This window comes from Gigantopelta aegis, chromosome 4, assembly GCF_016097555.1.
Source record: "Gigantopelta aegis isolate Gae_Host chromosome 4, Gae_host_genome, whole genome shotgun sequence".
Taxonomy (NCBI): Eukaryota; Metazoa; Mollusca; class Gastropoda; order Neomphalida; family Peltospiridae; genus Gigantopelta; species Gigantopelta aegis.
Window position 1 is genome coordinate 93419367 of NC_054702.1, and position 20895 is coordinate 93440261.

The window sequence follows — 20895 nt, forward strand, 5'->3', positions numbered from 1 at the left end:
ATAGCAAGTACGATTCATATTTAATTATAAGTATTATTAATTTGGTAGTTCTTTTACGTTCATCTGGGTATGAAAAACAAAATTATCCGCAAACTTATGTGAGAACGGCTTTGCTGATTCACAGCGTTTGTGGATGATTCTTGTTTGTTCATACCCCGATGAACATAAAAGAAATAACAGACAATCGTTAATTGAATTATTAAATTACCGTCACATTCGTTACAATTTAACGTCACCCCATTGGCTCAGTTGTAGCAAAGTGAGTTTATTAATTTCTCACAGAATGCAAAAATAACGTTGTCAAGGAAGGTGAAACCTGATGACGTCACTTTATATTGATTGTTTTACTGAGCCTTATTGTTAAAGAACCAAAAATAATTCAAAATAAAATATTGACTTTTTTAGTGCTGTTATTAGTAAATATGTTTAAAATTTAATTATAAGTATTGTCTGGTATTTCTTTTACGTTCAACTAGGTATGAACAAACACAATCATCCGCCGATTCACACAGTTTGCGGATGATGTTTTTTTGTTCATATCCCGATGAACGTAAAAAATAAAGACAATCTTTAATTAAAAAAAATTACAAACATATTTGATTGCATAAACAACAAAAGGATTAGACACAAGCAGGCTTGTCAGATAGCGGATTAGTCAAGGCATCATAAAATATATTACATAACATTTTCTTTATACTCTACATCCTGCCGCATTTGACATCCAATAGTCGATCTCTAATTAATCAATGTGTTCTAGTGATGTCGTTAAGCAAACTTCAAACATCCTGGAACAAAAGGTTTAACTGAAAATTGTTTGTGTTAGTTTTAAAGGTGATATAAAGAAAACCCAACCCAAACAACCTGAATCCTTTCTAAAGAATTTGAAATCAATGGGATAAGAAAAAGTAATTTTGCATTTTGATTTATTAGTATGTACGTCATCCGCCTCTCTCCTCCAGTTCTGCTCTTTTAGTGCGCATGTTTAGATTACTAGTCTGCATGTAAAGCGAAATGTGATTGGCTAAACAAATGCATTCGAGACACTAACACCAGGATTAACATATTGGAAATTGATTCTCCAACAGATTATATACATATTGATACGCTATTCGTCGTTGTTTAGTTGAACGTAGTTACTTTTAAAATATCACCTTAGAAACCTTTCTGAAGCAAAATGCATATTCCTCTAAATTTTATGAAAGGTAAAACTTAATTTGCGACAGTAAAACCGGCATTAACGTCCACAAATGGTCAAATACAACATAGTTATCCCAAAATTTATATATTATATTATATATATCTGGCAAGATAATAAAGTTCATGCATATATATATATATATTTGGCAAGACAATACGAGAAGATAAATTTAAATTTCTATATTTTCAGGACGAAACTACTTTCACATTATTTATGATCAGCAAATAAATGTTGATATGTGACAATTCGATGTAAACAAACAATGCATTGTTAAAATATAACAACATTAAAATAATACCTTCAATAATATTATATTTAACTAACTAACTAAATTGTTATTAAGAACTATTTTGTTAGGCAGTATAAATATTGTAGGTGACAAAAAAGCCCGGTTTATGTCATTAATTTTTCCATGATATGTAGGATTGGAGGATAAATAAAATAACTGGTTACGTCTTAGGACATCGACTTTATTCTGCTCACGTCGAATGGCGAACGCCGCACGGCAGATCCTCGCGACATTTGCCATTCTAACCTTCGCAGGATAAAGCCGATATCTTAAGACAGTAACCAATTATTCTCTATAATATATACTATATATTTTTTAAAGAATAAATTGTACTTTCTTTTTTCAGTGAGTGTTTTTTTTTTTTCTAATCAGTTTGAGATTTCATTGTTAAGTACTGTATAAAATTATTTCAACGTGTTAAATCACACATTTTGTTTGCAGTACCGCTTTTGGAGAAGTAACAAGAGCGGGTGAGATAGGAGCTGTGACGTTGACGGCCAGTCCTGACACCTCACCTCAAAACATCGGGGCGGTAATCACCTTCACCATAACCGGAAGTGATGGTATGACACATGAACACACGCATACGCATACACGCTGTTTATGATAATTATTTGGCAAGAAAATAGTCTGCTATTGTACAGTCAATCATGGCATACCGGTAACATATTTGTCCATGTCAAGCATACAGTAAATATATCTATGTAATATAAGGGTTATTCTTGTATTTCTCCCACTATCTGCCAGTTACTTTATACTTTTATGCACAGACCCACCACGACTGGTACATCAAAACCCGTGGTATGTGCCATCCTGTCTATGAGATGGTGCATATAAAAGATCCCTTGCTGCTAATCGAAAAGAGTAGCCCATGAAGTGGCGACAGCGGGTTTCCTCCCTAAATATCTGTGTGGTCCTTAACCATATGTCCGACGCCATATAACCGTAAATAAAATGTGTTGAGTGCGTCTTTAAATAAACCATTTCCTTTCCTTTTAAACACAGGTCCGTGCAAAGGAATGTTCATGACCTAGATACACGTCACACGTATGAGGCATGTTACGCGGGAGATCACGTAGATACGTAGATAGATCTTAAACTTCCTATTATTATACAACACATTATACTAGTGGAATAAATATAGCGTACTATAAACGATGCAATAAATAACATGACAAAACAACTGTTATGTTGTTCTGTATTTATTACATACCGCCTTTGTATATTATGATTAACAAAAGTTTAATTAAGTAACACCACTTACTTCGTTCGGAAATTAGTTGAATTATGTGTAATCGAAAGAACGCTGAATGTCCTGTGTGAGTCATGACGTCATTTGAGTGAACACGTGCGGTAGTTCGCATGCTAGATTTTGTTTTACTTATATGTTCAGTATATATGTTTGTTATTGCAAGGTGAGAATGGTCTGTATTACTATAGTAAGGCTAAAGTGTTATGTAATAAATAATAGGTTAACTTGATCAAGTAGGTCAAGCAAGGAAACATCAACGGATTAGATTAATTAAAACACCATAAAATAAGTAGGGGATAATTATAGAATGAAATGAGATATAAAACTCAAAATAAGTGCACAATGTGCATTAATGTTTCCACTCTAAGAGCATGAAAAACCGCACCGATTGTTTTCATCGCGAAGCACGTGATGTGACATTGCACGTGCGAAGGGTGTGATTTGAAATTGAACACTTAGTTTGTGTGTAGTTGTGTTCACACTGTGGCAATATTCTTTCTTGTTGTTACTGAAACATTAAATCATAACCTTGCTGTCGCATTCTTTTCAACATTATGTAACTTTTCAACAATGCGACGACGTCTCTAACGTCAGAAAGAGCGAGATGTAGCCCAGCAGTAAAGCGCTCGCTTGATGCGCGGTCGGTTTGGGATCGATCCCCGTCAGTGGGCCCATTGGGCTATTTCTCGCTCCAGCCAGTGCACCACGACTGGTACATCAAAGGTATGTGCTATCCTGTCTATGGGATGGTGCATACAAAATATCATTTGCTGCTAATCGAAAAGAGTAGCCCATGAAGTGGCGACAGCGAGTTTCCTCCCTCAATATCTGTGTGGTCCTTAACCATATGTCCGACGCCATATAACCGTAAACGAAATGTATTGAGTGCGTCGTTAAATAAAACATTTCCTTCCTTCCTAACGTCAGAAACGAGAAACCAGAAATATGGATGGTCGCTCCCGTTTAGAACGACCAAGGGCCACAACTCCGGTTCAGGGCCGCGTCATTAGGACTTACACGATGAGGAATCGAGTTCAATCGGCCAATCAAATCACAAGAGAACATCATGTTACAACTGGCGTTACAGTGTCTGGTCAGACTATTCGTAACTGACTACATAGAAGTAGCCACGCATATCGACCCTACGTTACCCCACATTTGACTGTGAGACACATTGCTGCCAGACGTCAATGGTGTACACATCGTAGACATTGGGCTAACAAGCGTTGGGCTTGGGTAATGTTTTCACACTAGACTTCCATGATCGACGACAGCGTGTCTGGCGACGTTCCAATGAACGTTAAGCCAACATCAACGTTCGACCTCATGACCGATTTGGAGGAGGGTCCGTTATGGTTTGGGGTGACATCACCATGACTGCCAGAACCCAGCTGCATATTTTTCATGGGAGAAAAAAGAAAGAAATGTTTTATTTAACGACGCACTCAATACAGTATTTTTCATCGGAGAGTCACTGGGTAATACTACCGTGACAACATCATTGCCCTTCGCACGTCAGGCGGAATCCTATTTTGTTTTGCGGGACGACGACGCCGGTGCTCACCGGAGCCTACTGGTCACTGCGTATCTGCAGCAACAGAACATCACCACACTACCGTGGCCAGCCCTAAGCCCAGACATTTCACCCATTGAGCACATGTGGGACATCATCGGACGACGTCTCAGAGAACGTCAACGCCAGCTAACCAACTTGGCTGAATTAGACGCCGCTCTCCAAGACGAATGGGACAGGATCCCCCAAAATGTTATCAGGAGCATGCCTCGTCGGATTCGTGCATGCTTGGCGAATGGCGGGGGTTTCACCCGTTACTAGTGCAAATATGCAAATATTGAAAATGTCAAATTGACAAGCACCACCCCTGTTGCCTATCTTTGTCTCCTCCGGACCTACATCACTATCCTAGCTATAATATTTAATGCTAATCCCCTGTTATGCGAGTGCTTGTGTTTTACCATTAATTAATATTGCAATAAAAAGTAATACATATCTGTTGTATTGTGTTATATTTGAATACCCCCCCCCCCCCCTACTTATTTTGAACATTATAGTTGAGAAAACCACAAAAGAGGTTTTGCTATAGACTATAATATAAGTGCAAGCTAGTTAATCATCATTTGTTGTTTATTTCAGGATTAACCAAAATCAGTTTTGAGAAAATTGAAGTTACGGCCTCAGGTCAAACACCAAAAGTGATTTTTGATGATGGGTAAGTACAAACTAATATATTCTGTCTCATACCTCATAATTGCGATCTTATACAATGTTTAACTGTAATTAGATTGTTTGGCCTGGTGAATTTATACAATTTATCATTGTAATCACATTGCTTGGCCTGGAGATTTTATACAATTTGTAACTGTAATCACATTGTTTGGCCTGGTGATTTTATACAATTTGTCACTGTAATCAGATTGTTTGGCCAGTTGGTTTTTATCACTGTAATCACATTGTTTGGCCTGGTGATTTTATACAATTTGTCACTGTAATCAGATTGTTTGGCCAGTTGGTTTTATACAATTTATCACTGTAATCACATTGTTTGGCCTGGTGTTTTTATACATTTTGTCACTCTAATCAGATTGTTTGGCCAGGTGGTTTTATACAATTTGTTACTGTAATCAGATTGTTTGGTCTGGTGATTTTATACAATTTGTCACTATGTTTCACCTTGTTTGGCCTATAATTTTATACAATTTATCACTGTAATCACATTGTTTGGCCTGGTGATTTTAAACAATTTGTAACTGTAATCACATTGTTTGGCCTGGTGATTTTATACAATTTGTAACTGTAATCACATTGTTTGGCCTGGTGATTTTATACAATTTATCACTGTAATCACATTGTTTGGCCTGGTGATTTTATACAATTTGTCACTGTAATCAGATTATTTGGCCTGGTTATTTTATACAATTTATCTCAATAATCACCTTGTTTGGCCTGTTATTTTATACAATTTGTCATTGTAATCACATTGTTTGGCCTGTGATTTTATACCTATTTGTTACCTTAATCAGATTGTTTGGTCTGGTGATTTTTTACAATTTGTCACTATAATCACCTTGTTTGGCCTGGTGATTTTATACAATTTGTCACTATAATCACATTGTTTGGCCTGTAATTTTATACAATTTCTCACTGTAATCAGATTGTTTGGCCTGGTGATTTTATACAATTTGTCACTGTAATCAGATTATTTGGCCTGGTAATTTTATACAATTTGTCACTATGTTTCACCTTGTTTGGCCTGTAATTTTATACAATTTATCACTGTAATCACATTGTTTGGCCTGGTGATTTTACACAATTTGTCACTGTAATCAGATTATTTGGGCTGGTTATTTTATACAATTTATCTCAATAATCACCTTGTTTGGCCTGTTATTTTATACAATTTATCACTGTAATCACATTGTTTGGCCTGTGATTTTATACAATTTGTTACCTTAATCAAATTGTTTGGTCTGGTGATATTATACAATTTATCACTGTAATCACACTGTTTGGCCCGTGATTTTATACCTATTTGTTACCTTAATCAGATTGTTTGGTCTGGTGATTTTATACAATTTGTCACTATAATCACCTTGTTTGGCCTGGTGATTTTATACAATTTGTCTCTGAAATCAGATTGCTTGGCCTGGTGATTTTATACAATGTGTCACTGTAATCAGATTATTTGGCCTGGTTATTTTATACAATTTGTCACTGTAATCACATTGTTTGGCCTGTGATTTTATACAATTTGTCACTGTAATCAGATTATTTGGCCTGGTTATTTTATACAATTTGTCACTGTAACCACATTGTTTGGCCTGTGATTTTATACAATTTGTCACTGTAATCAGGTTGTTTGGCCTGGTGATTTTATACAATTTGTCACTGTAATCAGATTGTTTGGCCTGGTGACTTTATAGAATTTGTCACTGTAACCACATTGTTTGGCCTGTGATTTTATACAATTTGTCACTGTAATCAGGTTGTTTGGCCTGGTGATTTTATACAATTTGTCACTGTAATCAGATTGTTTGGCCTGGTGACTTTATACAATTTGTCTCTGTGTTTCACATTGTTTGGCCTGGTGATTTTATACAATTTGTCAATGTAATCAGATTGTTTGGCCTGGTGATTTTATACAATTTGTCACTGTAATCAGATTATTTGGCCTTGTGATTTTTATACAATTTGTCACTGTAATCAGATTGTTTGGCGTGGTGATTTTATACAATTTGTCACTGAAATCAGATTGCTTGGCCTGGTGATTTTATACAATTTGTCACTGTAATCACATTGTTTGACCTGTGATTTTATACAATTTGTCACTGTAATCAGATTATTTGGCCTGTTGATTTTATACAATTTGTCACTGTAATCACATTGTTTGGCCTGGTGATTTTATACAATTTGTCACTGTAATCAGATTATTTGGCCTGATGATTTTATACAATTTGTCACTGTAGTCAGATTGTTTGGCCTGGTGATTTTATACAATTTGTCACTGTAATCACATTGTTTGGCCTGGTGACTTTATACAATTTGTCTCTGTGTTTCACATTGTTTGGCCTGGTGATTTTATACAATTTGTCAATGTAATCAGATTGTTTGGCCTGGTGATTTTATACAATTTGTCACTGTAATCAGATTGTTTGGCCTGGTGATTTTATACAATTTGTCACTGAAATCAGATTGTTTGGCCTGGTGATTTTATACAATTTGTCACTGTAATCACATTGTTTGGCCTGTGATTTTATACAATTTGTCACTGTAATCAGATTATTTGGCCTGGTGATTTTATACAATTTGTCACTGTAATCACATTGTTTGGCCTGGTGATTTTATACAATTTGTCACTGTAATCAGATTGTTTGGCCTGGTGATTTTATACAATTTGTCACTGTAATCAGATTGTTTGGCCTGGTGATTTTATACAATTTGTCACTGTAATCACATTGTTTGGCCTGGTGATTTTATACAATTTGTCACTGTAATCACATTGTTTGGCCTGGTGATTTTATACAATTTGTCACTGTAATCAGATTGTTTGGCCTGGTGATTTTATACAATTTATCACTGTAATCACATTGTTTGGCCTGGTGATTTTATACAATTTGTCACTGTAATCAGATTGTTTGGCCTGGTGATTTTATACAATTTGTCACTGTAATCAGATTGTTTGGCCTGGTGATTTTATACAATTTGTCACTGTAATCAGATTGTTTGGCCTGGTGATTTTATACAATTTGTCACTGTAATCACATTGTTTGGCCTGGTGATTTTATACAATTTGTCACTGTAATCACATTGTTTGGCCTGGTGATTTTATACAATTTGTCACTGTAATCAGATTGTTTGGCCTGGTGATTTTATACAATTTGTCACTGTAATCACATTGTTTGGCCTGGTGATTTTATACAATTTGTCACTGTAATCAGATTGTTTGGCCTGGTGATTTTATACAATTTGTCACTGTAATCAGATTGTTTGGCCTGGTGATTTTATACAATTTGTCACTGTAATCACATTGTTTGGCCTGGTGATTTTATACAATTTGTCACTGTAATCACATTGTTTGGCCTGGTGATTTTATACAATTTGTCACTGTAATCAGATTGTTTGGCCTGGTGATTTTATACAATTTGTCACTGTAATCAGATTATTTGGCCTTGTGATTTTTATTCAATTTGTCACTGTAATCAGGTTGTTTGGCCTGGTGATTTTATACAATTTATCACTGTAATCACCTTGTTTGGCTGTGATTTTATACAATTTAACACTGTAATCACCTTGTTTGGCCTGTGATTTTATACAATTTGTCACTGTAATCAGATTATTTGGCCTTGTGATTTTTATACAATTTGTCACTGTAATCAGGTTGTTTGGCCTGGTGATTTTATACAATTTATCACTGTAATCACCTTGTTTGGCTGTGATTTTATACAATTTAACACTGTAATGACCTTGTTTGGCCTGTGATTTTATACAATTTGTCACTGTAATCAGATTGTTTGGCCTAAGGATTTTATACAATTTGTCACTGTAATCATATTATTTGGCCTGGTGATTTTATTCGGTTCATTGGGCTACCAATTTGTTTTTGTGGAAGACCTTTAAGGTCGCGAGCTGTCAAATGCCATGCGAATCATTACAACAGTTTTAAATCCTGCCAATTGACATTTTGTGTTTTTTAATGTGATAACTACAAGGAGTTATTGTCTACCAAGTATTTGATACCTGCAAATATTAGTTTTCACCAAAGTTTTCGTCAAGTTCGTCTGCTAGGCTAGGCTTTGGTTTGGTTTTTATGCGTTATGTAAAGAAGAAGGAGGAAGAAAGTGTTTTATTTAACGACGCACTCAACGCATGTTATTTACGGTTATATGGCGTCGGACATATGGTTAAGGACAACACAGATATTGAGAAAGGAAACCAGCTGTCGCCACTTCATGGACTACTCTTTTCGATTAGCAGTAAGGGATCTTTTATATGCACCATCCCACAGACAGGATTACACATACCACGACTTTTGATATACCAGTCGTGGTGCACTGGCTGGAGTGAAAACTAGCTCAATGGGCCCACCGACGGGGATCGATCCCAGACCGACCGCGCATCAAACGAACACTTGCGTTATGTAAAGAAAACAGATATTGAACTTAATGGTAACAAAATTCACAGTCTATCCTAGTAATCACGACAAAAGTAGCCTAACTTTGTAACATTTATGTTAATAATGCTTTTTTTCTGTCATAACGATCCATTATACTTTATACTGTTTTGGTGTGAATTCTATGATGCATTTGACAGAAAACACGCATATTAGGTTTCTACATTTCCATACAGTGTTGAAAAATAAACAATTTTGCTTTATAAATTTTTATTTTTCAATTTATCAGGTTATACTATATATAAAAATATGTATATGATATAATTTCAGGTGTCCTGCGTCCAATACAGGCGCATACTTTGGTACTCCACTCCCGGCCACAAGTGGTGCCAACCCCCTTCAAGCCGAAGCCAAACTGTTGGTTGTGAAATTTAGAGACGCCGCAGATTTGGAATGGACGTTCGCTATCAACACATGTCTTACTGGTGACACCAATTGTGACGCCGTCACGGTTTGTAATATTTGAAGATTATTCAGCATCGTATCACCTCCACCTACACAAACTACAAGTATTTCAAATTTGATGAAATTCAATATATATATGTATGTGTGTGTGTGTGTGTGTGTGTGTGTGTGTGTAAACGTTTGGAATGTAGACTCGAGACACTAATAGAGTCTGAGACACTAATGTCATGACAACGCCATTTAAATTGTATGTGTATGACATCATTAGAGATTGAGTCTGGACTTTTATATCATGGACACTGGACCAGACTCAATCTCAATCTAATTAAAATTAGCTCCACTATTACATGTGGATCTAACACCAGCCAGTTGGAGCTCATATCCACCAATCAAAACCTTACTTGCAGAATCCTGCCAGTGATTTAAAAATAATTTGAAAACATTCCGAATTATCCTGAGGGTATACGATATGTTTCATTTCATGTGAATTACGAATGCCTTATTTAGACCAGTAGAACTAATTTTAATCGGATTGCTAACAACACTGCGTAGTCCCCATTGTCCAGGTAACATTTCGTCTGTAAATAATAATTTAAATATTGACCAATCACACTTCGCCTTTTATAACGTTATTTGGGAGCATACAAATTCTAAAAATATCGGGCGAGTCTATTTTAGTGGCCGCAATACAGCGAACCATACCAGTACGTACGGGGTGGGTTATCAGTCTTCAATTTTACATTAAAATTTATTTATTTATTTATATAAAAAAAACCCAACTAAATCAGTCTTCAGTTTTACATTACAAATTATTTATTTTATAAAATAAAACATGTTTTAATGATGATAACTTGTTTAACGTGCCTATATACCACTAGGGTTTCGAACACGCCCATCCCGAGTCCGACCTCCGATAAGATCGGTGACCTGACTCGGGATGGAGGGGGGGGGGGGGGGGGGGGGGGTAGAGTTGAAAATGGGCAGAATTTTGAAAATAACAATTAGTAAAAAAGTTAATGGAATAAATTTAAAAACAAAAACAAAAAAACTTACAAGCCAAAAATAAAAAGAATTGACTGCTCGGCCGAATATTTATATAATTTGGAGGACGGTCCAAAATTAAATAAGAGAAAGAAGAGAGGATCGGACTATTTAATAATAATAAAAAAAAAGAAGAGTAATTTCGACATAATCTTTTGAACGCAGATCTAAAAGTTTAAAGTCCGATCGATATGTCCACGTGAGTGGCCTCGTTAAGGCCGTTTGGGTGCACAGCTTATAGGGACGAGATGGGTTGCATCCCGTCAAGAAAACCCTTAGATTGACAATCGATAGACGTTGAAGGTGTAGTGCTGTGCTGAAATACAGATCTTGAGAAGCCGGATCCGTCTGAACGAGAGAGAGTATCAGACTAGGGTATAGTCCAGTCGTATAGTGGTGCGGACGGGCCCGACTCCGGAGGATACGAGATGGTATCACTATAAAGCAAATAAAGTCTAGAAAATAGTAGTAGGGGCCGACCCCGCTTCCTATTTCTTCTTAGAGTGGGGCGGTCAATCTTCCAGTGCTGCTAGGACAGGCTCGGACATGTAGAGACTAAACGCGAACAACCGTGGCGTTCTGCAGAATGGCCGTCATACGAGTCACGAAAAAACGAGTCAACATAGTCAGACGGAGAAATGACGTGGAGCCGAGGAATCTCGCTAAAAAAGAATCCAACCTGGTGGTGCAGACTGTCGAAACGAGAAGCGTTCCAGCGTTCAATCAGTTCCAATGGCCGCATACATCCCAGTAGAAAACTTCATTTCGCTGACAAAAACAACAAAATGAAGGATCCCCAAGTCGAGCACACGAAAGCACGTGCAGTGTGCACCAGCGAAACAAACACGTCTTACCGCGTGGAGCTCCAGACTCGGAATGGACCCATGTTTTAAGGCATTCGTAATTTACACGAAACATGTCGTATACCCTCAGGATAATTCGGAATGTTTTCAAATTATTTTTAAATCACTGGCAGGATTCTGGAAGTAAGGTTTTGATTGGTGGACATGAGCTCCAACTGGCTGGAGTTAGATCCACATGTAATAGTGGAGCTAATTTTAATCAGATTGACTCAATCTCAAATGACGTCAGACGTATGTAATTCGTATGACGTTGTTATGCCATTAGTGTCTCAGACTATTAAAAGTTTAATAAGCACCAGACCTGGGTCTCGTTCCACGAAGTAACTGTAGCTGAGGATAATTGTAGTGATTTAAGGTGAGTTTTACAACTGGCACCGTAAACGTTACAGCCGTTCCGCAAAGCAACCTTACGGTAGTCGTAAGTGTCCCTTTAATGATTAAAATCTTCTTTACGAATAAGTGCAAGTTAGTTAAATAATACATTGGTTACCGACTTTTTGGACCATCTTGGGTGTATTCATTGGTATCGGACATCCATGAGGTAACTTTTTCAGTATATATATATATATATATATATATATATATATATATATATATATATATATATATGTATGTATTGAAATTCGTTAAATTGGAAATACTTGTGGTCTTGTGCATATATATCGGCTTCTCTCTGTCTGTCTGTCTCTCTCTGTCTGTCTCTCTCTCTCTCTCTCTCTCTCTCTCTCTCTCTCTCTCTCTCTCTCTCTCTCTCTCTCTCTCTCTCTCTCTCTCTCTCTCTCTCTCTCTCTCTCTCTCTCCTAGAATACATGTATGTACACGTATATATGTATATGTCTATATATAATTCATAATGTGTAACATACCAGGAAAGTGGGTTAGTGTTTAATTGTTAGCTAATGAGATAGATGTCGGTGTAGTGACATCACACCTAACCAATGAGTCGTTACACTCAGTCTGGGTGTGGAGCTGGTACCGAGAGGCGATCCCAGTACCTACCAACCTTAAGTTGGAGGGGTTGATCACTACACCACCGAGGCCGGTTGTACTATTAACGGTGTGTGACTGTATTTTATGTTTCTTTTGCAGTGCTCAAAAAGAAGAAAGCGAGCAGCTCAATCACTGGCTGGCAATTCAAGTCACGAAGTGATCCGCTACAAGATTGATGTGATCGAGTCCGCCAGTAACGGTAAGTGTCCATGATTTTCCTTCATAATCACGTGGAGCGAGGTCTAGCTCTGTCGGGGACGGGACGTAGCCAAGTGGTACAGCGCTCGCTCGATTCGCGGACGGTCTATCATCAATCCCCGTCGGTGGGCCCATTGGGCTATGTCTCATTCCAGCCAGTGGACCACGACTGGTATATGTGCTATGTGCTATCCTGTCTGTGGGATGGAGCATATAAAAAAATCCTTGCAAGCAATGGGAAAATGTAGCCGGCTTCTTGTCTTTGACTATATGTAAAAATTACCAAATGGTAATAGCGGTGATTAATAAATCAGTGTTTTCTAGTTGTGTCGTTAACCTTTTTTTCATAAGCATATGGGGCGGGGTCTAGCTCAATCCGTAGAGCGTTCGCCCGAGTTGCTGGGATCGAACCCTCTCGGTAGTCGTATTGTTGTTGTTTTGTTCGGTTTCAACCAATGCCCTGCGATTGGTATATTAAGGTTGTGGTATGTGGGGAAGTTAATATGATATATATTCATTGCTTCTAATATATATTTGTTTATCGAGTTCCCTCCTCTATGTGTGTCATAATTACCAAATGTTTGACATCCAATAGCCCATGATTAACTAATTAATGTGCTCTAGTGGTATCATTAAACAAATCAAACTGTACTTTAGGTCTTACACAGCAATTCGCTTTGAATGTGATGCATGTATGTTTGAGTGTATGTATGATTTTATTTATATGTATATATATGTGTGTGTATTTGCATGTGTGTGTGTGTGTGTGTGTGTGTGTGTGTGTGTGTGTTCGTATGTGTACGTACGTATGTGTGTGTGTGTGACTGTTTGTACGTATGGTTGTGTGCGCGCCTTGGTCTCGTACATGGAACAACGTCATACCCGTCACACACACACACACACACACACACACACACACACACACACACACACATACACACGTGCATACACTCTATAAGCACCTCTACTATATAATATGACCAATATGTTTTTCAGGCAATGAGCAGAAACAAGCATCGGAATCGGAATGTGTGACCGTGAACAAGATGACGGCGGCAGTGGTTGCCATGGCAGTGGCCTGTTTCATCCTCCTCGTCATCTGTCTGGTGTTCATTGTCCGCGTGTTGTCCTCCAGACGCTACATGACAGAGAGCAAGCAGAATCTGTCTTAAGCAGCTCGTCGGAACTCTATGCATGACGGCCACAACACAACAGAAATGTATTACGCACTCATACACAGAAATCCATAGACTTTTGTAAATCTTTGCTTGATTCCAGAGCCCTGACAGAGTTGCAGCAAAAATTGTTAAATATAAATTTAATAACTAATATTTGTGCTATCTAATAAAGAAGAACAAACTATTTTGATACGAAAACCACAGAAATACATATGAAGTAGTCGGTATATTCATTTGGTGTTGAAAAACGTACTGCAGGGCTCTGTGTTGTAAATAGTTTTGTATTCACATGTTAAGATATTCATGTCGTTTTAATGTCGCAGAATGTACAATCGACGTGTAGGAAGCAGACGAATCGGTTTGAACCATTGCTCTTGTTTTTCATTTCATTCTGCGTTTTAAATTATTGGATAATTAGCTATTCAGAAACAGGACGAAAAGGAGGGCGTTTACTGACAGAGTTTTACTGTTTATTGTTCACGAAACTAGCTTACCAAGCGTTAACTTTATATAAAATCGAATCAAGAAATGGAAAACGTTACTCTGCTTTTGAATTCATAGTTCTCCATTACACGTCACATGGTTCTTCTACCCTTCGTTTTGGTTATTACATGAATACGGCATGACCTAAATGTACATAGCGCAAGTTGCTAGAATCTGATATCGATATGTAATGATAGTAAAGTATCTCCAGAATTTCGCACCTCCTTTTACTCTACTGCTTCGTTGAGCTGATTTTAATAGGTAGTACTAAATCAAATAACATCTGGCTTGGTCAAAATTCTTGATAGAACAGTTAAAACCACAAGTCCTGCTATTGGTGATACATATGACAGTGTTTCTTATGAACAACATTAGGTTCTTCTGGGTAATCAGCGGCGGATCCAGAAAATCCATTTAGCGGGTCCCCAGTGACATGAGGTGGAATGCCAAGGGAACTTTAGGGGAGGTTTGGAGGGGGATCGTAAAAAAATGAAAATTAATATATAATAAATTAACTATCGCAAAATTAGGGGGGTGGCAAGCCCCTGCCCCCCTAGATCCGCCTCTGGTAATAAAGTTTATTTCATCTAGTAGCACTGTGCCACCATGTAGCCTTGTGTTTGAAACATTTATGGGGTACCTGTAAAATTAAGTAGTAGAATTTGGTGCGAAACCAGAAATGTTGTAAAAACATCGGTTATATCGAAAATTAGCCATGGAAGTTTCCACTTTCTTCAATTACCGGTAATACTTTGCGGGAGGGGTCATAGTTTGGTTGATATATTCCATATAGTGTTTTTAACCACATACGTTAACATTTTAGTTGGTGTAGTACAAGCGTAAATAGTTTTAGTTTATACATACCAAGTCAGTCATTTAATTAAATTATCTTAATGGAATACTTTTGAATAAATGTTTTAAAAGATAATTTCTGAAAGAATTAAGTGAGAGTTAAAGGGGCGTAACTCCGGTTTTTGTGTGACAGAAAGGACTGGCTTATTCCCCCTATATGCTATTCGTAAGCTCATAATAACTTATTGTTGGTGGGATTTTACTGAAATTTATATTTTTACACATAGTTTTTTTAAGTTTTATAAACTATATATTTTAGCGCCTTTTGCACTCTGTTATTTGATGTTGTATTTTTGACCGGATTTCAAGATATAACTCCATTAAGTTATGAGTTTAACGTTCCAGTTTAAAATATTTTTAAGGGTCCGTTCAAAATGTTTGGTCAGTAGTAACTTGCAAATATGTTTTTGTTCAATTTCCTGTGTTTATTACTTATTACCGCAGCGAACCCATTGGAAGGATGCTGGGTTTGTGTTACAATGCATCTATGTGTAATGCATAAGTTTATATACACTAATTCAGATTAAAAAAGGGAAATTATGAAACTATTAACTAACTACATTATTATGCTAGGAGCACCGTTTAATGTTTAGTTAAATCTTAGTTTAACCTTAATTGCACGCTAAATCTCAACAACATGTAGAACACGTAGTTCCTTTTTTAAAGAAGAAAAAAACAAGTGCCCATTTGTGATCGAATTTAAACGACGGCCATAAAACACTAAGCTATTAAAATTAATCACACATATTAGGGTTCCATATTTTATCTGGATAAACTGGTTGAGCAATAAATTAACGTATTAAGACAATATGTTCGTAGTTCTTAAACATGATGACGATATATTGGGATTAAGCAACAAAGCATCGTATTTAATTCCGCCGACGACTTTTTAGTCGAAACATTGGGAATTTAATACATATATGCAATTTTAATATATATTTATCAGTAATGTCACGTAATGTAATGTATTGGACATGTTTTAAAAGAAGTTAAAATATTTTGGGATTTTACATGATTTAATTGTCGAATGCAAATGTTAATAAAGATTTTGCACTTAATTTTGTGTTTTTACTGTTTTATTTTATATATGTGTTTTTAAAACTAATGCTATGTCAAACTGTCAACTGACATGACGAAGTTGACCAACTCGACGGTTGCGTTGCAATTTCCCCAAGTGCCAACTTACGATGGGTGCGATCAGATTACTAACCGGTCGTAGAAGTCGTATACAACGAAAATCGAGTTGTAAGAGCACTCAGACTAGCAACTGGACAGTCGTAGAAGTCGTGAGAACAGAACGTTGGCCACATTGTCGTGGCAGTTGGTAGTCTCAACCTTGCATAAGAAATACTGATTCTGTACAATGATTTCATTTCTCAAAGTATAATAAAACGTAAAACAAAAATTAAAAAAATGAAACAAATACCCCCACCTCCCAAAATCCCAACATAAACAAATACACCGTCCCCCCAAACCCCCAACTCATAACACACACACAAAAAAACACCCCAGTCGGTGCACCACGATTGGTATATCAAATGCCGTGGTATGTGCTATACTGTCTGTGGGATGGTCCATATAAATGATCCCTTGCTACTAATGAAAACATATAGCGGGTTTCTTCTCTAAGACTAAAATACCAAATGTTTGACACCCAATAGCCGATGATTAATAAATCAATGTGCTCTAGTGGTGTCGTTAAACAAAACAAACTGTAATACTGAACAACGTCTCTACACATTTCAGACTATAGCTATTGGGTGTTAAGTGCATCGTATAGTTTTAGTTGTATTGGTCCACAATGAGAAAAGAAACACGATGCCACCACATAGAGGTGTTTTTCACATACAAGACTGCGCAGATCACGGCATGTAATATGCCAGTCGTGGAACACTTTATCGAACGGGGGCGGGGAAGCAGGGGAATATATCCGTATCAAAATGATCGCGTGAAGTGCGACGGGTTGCTGGATAGTCGAACGACATCGATGGACTCGATTATTGACCGTCACAACTAGGGCCCCACGATTAGTATATAAAGATACACATAATCCGTGGTAAACTGCGCAAATATAAAATAGTTTGGACTTAATCCTAAAGGGCATTCAAAATTCAGTAACACCACAAATGCTCCCTCTCCCTTTTCCCAACCCACACCAACTCCTTTCCTGTCCTGGACGGAGAAGCCGATGTCACACACAATTTGCACTCCCCTGGATTTGCACTCCCCAGTCAAGATTATACGTAGAATGAGCACTCCTCAGTGCATATTATACATGTAATATACACTCCCCCAGTCTATATTGTATGTATAATATGCACTCCCATTGAATAATATGCACTCCCCCAGTCTATATTACACGTAGGCTATAATAATTTGTTAAGCACTCACATAAAATGATATTTTGTAAGTTTTGCTTTATGTTTGTATGGCCAATGCACATTGTAAAAGTTGAACCAAAGGGGGCCAACACTTTCCTGGATCCGTCCTTGCAAATTTGCAGAATAACAATAATAACTCATCATGTGTAGTAATCGGATGGATTCCAGAATATCTTCACCCATCCCTTGTTTCTCTTACTTCGATTAATATGACAGAAATGTGGAGATAATATTGCAAAGCTTTGTCTTAAACAGGTGCATATTTTAGAACCAAAGAATCATTACTTCAGACCCACCCTACCCCAGTTAACTGCCACCATATGTCCATCATCATTTCTGTATTTTGTTTTCATATCAGGGATCCGTTATTGTCAACCATTGTTTGTCTAAAAACATTTATATTTTTTTAAATAAGGAAGTTGTAGACGATCTAAAAAACAAAGGAAGAAAAGCGAAGTTCAGACGATTTTCCTTTGAAAATAGAAAATAATTATTCTTAAGAAAGCAGAAGACTGGTAAATCAAAGGTCATGGTTTGTGCTATCATGCCTTTGGGATGGTGCATATAAAAATAATCCCTTGCTATTAATGGAAAAATGTAGGAGGTTTGCTAAATCTAAGACAGTATATCAAAATTACCAAATGTTTGACATCTTATAATCGATCATTAATGCATCAGTGTACTCTAGTAATTGTCGATAAAAAACCAACCAAAAATATTGCACATGCCTAGGAACAGTGAGTTGATGTTACACAATTTATTAAGTTCAGTGCGTGATAATAAATAGATAATTATTATACACATAACCTGGAGCTCATATTAATTATTACACATCTATTAGTATTAAATCTGTACTCCATTTTCATTACTATACATGTCATCTGCACTACCCATTCATTATTATACACATAATCTAAACTCCACATTCATTAATGTAACTAATCATAATCTAAACTCATATTAATTATTATACATATAATCTACACTCCCCGTGCATTGCTATACATATAATCTACACTCCCCATTCATTACTATACATATAATCTACACCCCTCATTCATTATTATACATATAATATACACTCCCCATGCATTACTATACATATAATCTACACTCCCCATTCATTACTATACATATATCCTACACTACCCATTCATTATTATACATATAATATACACTTCCCATGCATTACTAACATATATATATATTATATATATATACACTTCCCATGCATTACTATATATATATATATATATATATATATATATATATATATATATATATATATATATATATATATAAAACCTACATTTGCCATTAATTACTATACATACAAACGGCACTCCCCATTCATTATTATACATATAATCTACATTCCCCGTTCATTGCCATACATATAATTTACACTCCCCATTCATTACAATAAACATATTATACACTTGCCATGCATGACTGTCTCTCTGTATCATAGTTTCTCTCTAGTGCTCTATGTCTGGCTGTCCATCTCTCCAAATGTCGAAATAACCATTCTTAGCCGTTGTTTAAAATATGCCGAGGTGGCGCTAAATAAAACATCATTTTTCTTTTTATGTTATCACGGTTATGACAGTGATTCATGAGAGAATGTGATCACAGATGTATTTATTTTAATGAGTTCTGTTCCGTGTAAGATTTGGTTTAGTAATCTAGTCTGGAAATGGCAGTCCTCTTTCTGGCGGTGCAAGAGGAATGAAATCTCCAGTAAAGGATCCCCTCGGAACACTAGATAGCGATTCATGGAATCAAACTCGAGTTTTCCAAATGTACATTCGACTCTGACCACTTATTACGGTTTTGTTATTCAGATTTGGAATTGAACCAATCGAAACTCGTTGCAGCTCTAGCGGTAGCATTATCTACCTTTTAGTGGAGGAAACCTGCATTTAGGCCCATATCTAAGCATGTTTGTAACAAATTTCATGCTTTTAAATCAGTGTCAATTTTTATACTAGTCGCCCCACTAAAAGGCGGTGGAGGACATTTGTAGATCCTCCCTGGCCACTAGGGGGCGCCGCTGACTTCAGTTCATATACGAAAATGTTTGTAATGAGTCAAGTGAATAGTGTACAACGAGGGAACAGGCGCGGATCCAGGAGAGGTCTCGACCCACACCCTCCTTTGGAGTTTTTTATTTGCTCATTTGATAAAACATTTCCCCCTTATTTGTTCTCATGTGTAAATATTTTTGCCCCACCCCACTCCACCTCACCCCTCAAAAACCCACCATGGATCCGTCTGCGGCAGTTAATGTTTGTTTTGTTTTTCGACACCACTAGAGCACTTTGATGTCAAACATTTGGTAATTCTGACCTGGATTGTCTTAGAGGAAACTCGCTACATTTTTCCATTAGTTGCAGGGATTTTTCATATGCACTATGTCACGGACATGATAGCATACCATACCACGGCCTTTGATATACCAGTCGTGGTGCACTGACTGGAACGAGAAATAGCCCAATGGGCCCAACGACAGGGATCTATCCCAAACCGATCGAGCATCAAGCGAGCACTGTACCACCTGGCTACGTCCCATCCCCCAAATGGAACAGGTGCAGACAATACTACAATTGCACACTATAGGTAGTACTAAACCAGATAACTTCCCACTTGGTCAAAGTTCGAGATGCACCGAATTTTTTATAGAGAAGTGAACACCACAAGTCCTGTGATTGGTAATGAATGTGAATGTGTTGTTTGTAAAAACAAATAGTTTCATCTGGGCAAAAAATGTATGCAATTTTATTTCATCTAGTACTACTGTAGTACACGTGGGTTTTAGCATATGTTAATAAGTTATAATTGTAAATACATTAATTTTAAGTATTTAAGTAACTAATGTTTTATTTCAGGCTGTTTGCTTACAAAGTATACATCACAGATGTATAAAGAAGTATCCCAAGTAATTAATATTTCTTGTGGCAGGCTATTCCTATATTTAATAGATTTCATTGTTTCAGTGTAACCAGTATGGACTGAAGCCTAACCTGACAAGCACTCACGGTACAGCAGAGTGTGTGCTGTTCACCTTTAGCTCACTTGT

General features: G+C 36.8%; 1 protein-coding gene across 1 annotated transcript in view; it reads left to right on the forward strand.

The window, feature by feature from the left end:
- The window catches only part of LOC121371446 (EGF-like domain containing protein 2), a 137133-nt gene extending 120640 nt beyond the window's left edge, over positions 1–16493 (forward strand). The window contains exons 7-11 of the mRNA XM_041497336.1: positions 1929–2050; positions 4892–4967; positions 9696–9876; positions 12824–12923; positions 13919–16493. Of these exons, the coding sequence (XP_041353270.1) occupies positions 1929–2050; positions 4892–4967; positions 9696–9876; positions 12824–12923; positions 13919–14094 (655 nt within the window). The 3' untranslated portion in view covers positions 14095–16493. The remainder of the gene's footprint in view (positions 1–1928; positions 2051–4891; positions 4968–9695; positions 9877–12823; positions 12924–13918) is intronic.
- The last annotated feature ends 4402 nt before the right edge of the window (positions 16494–20895 follow it).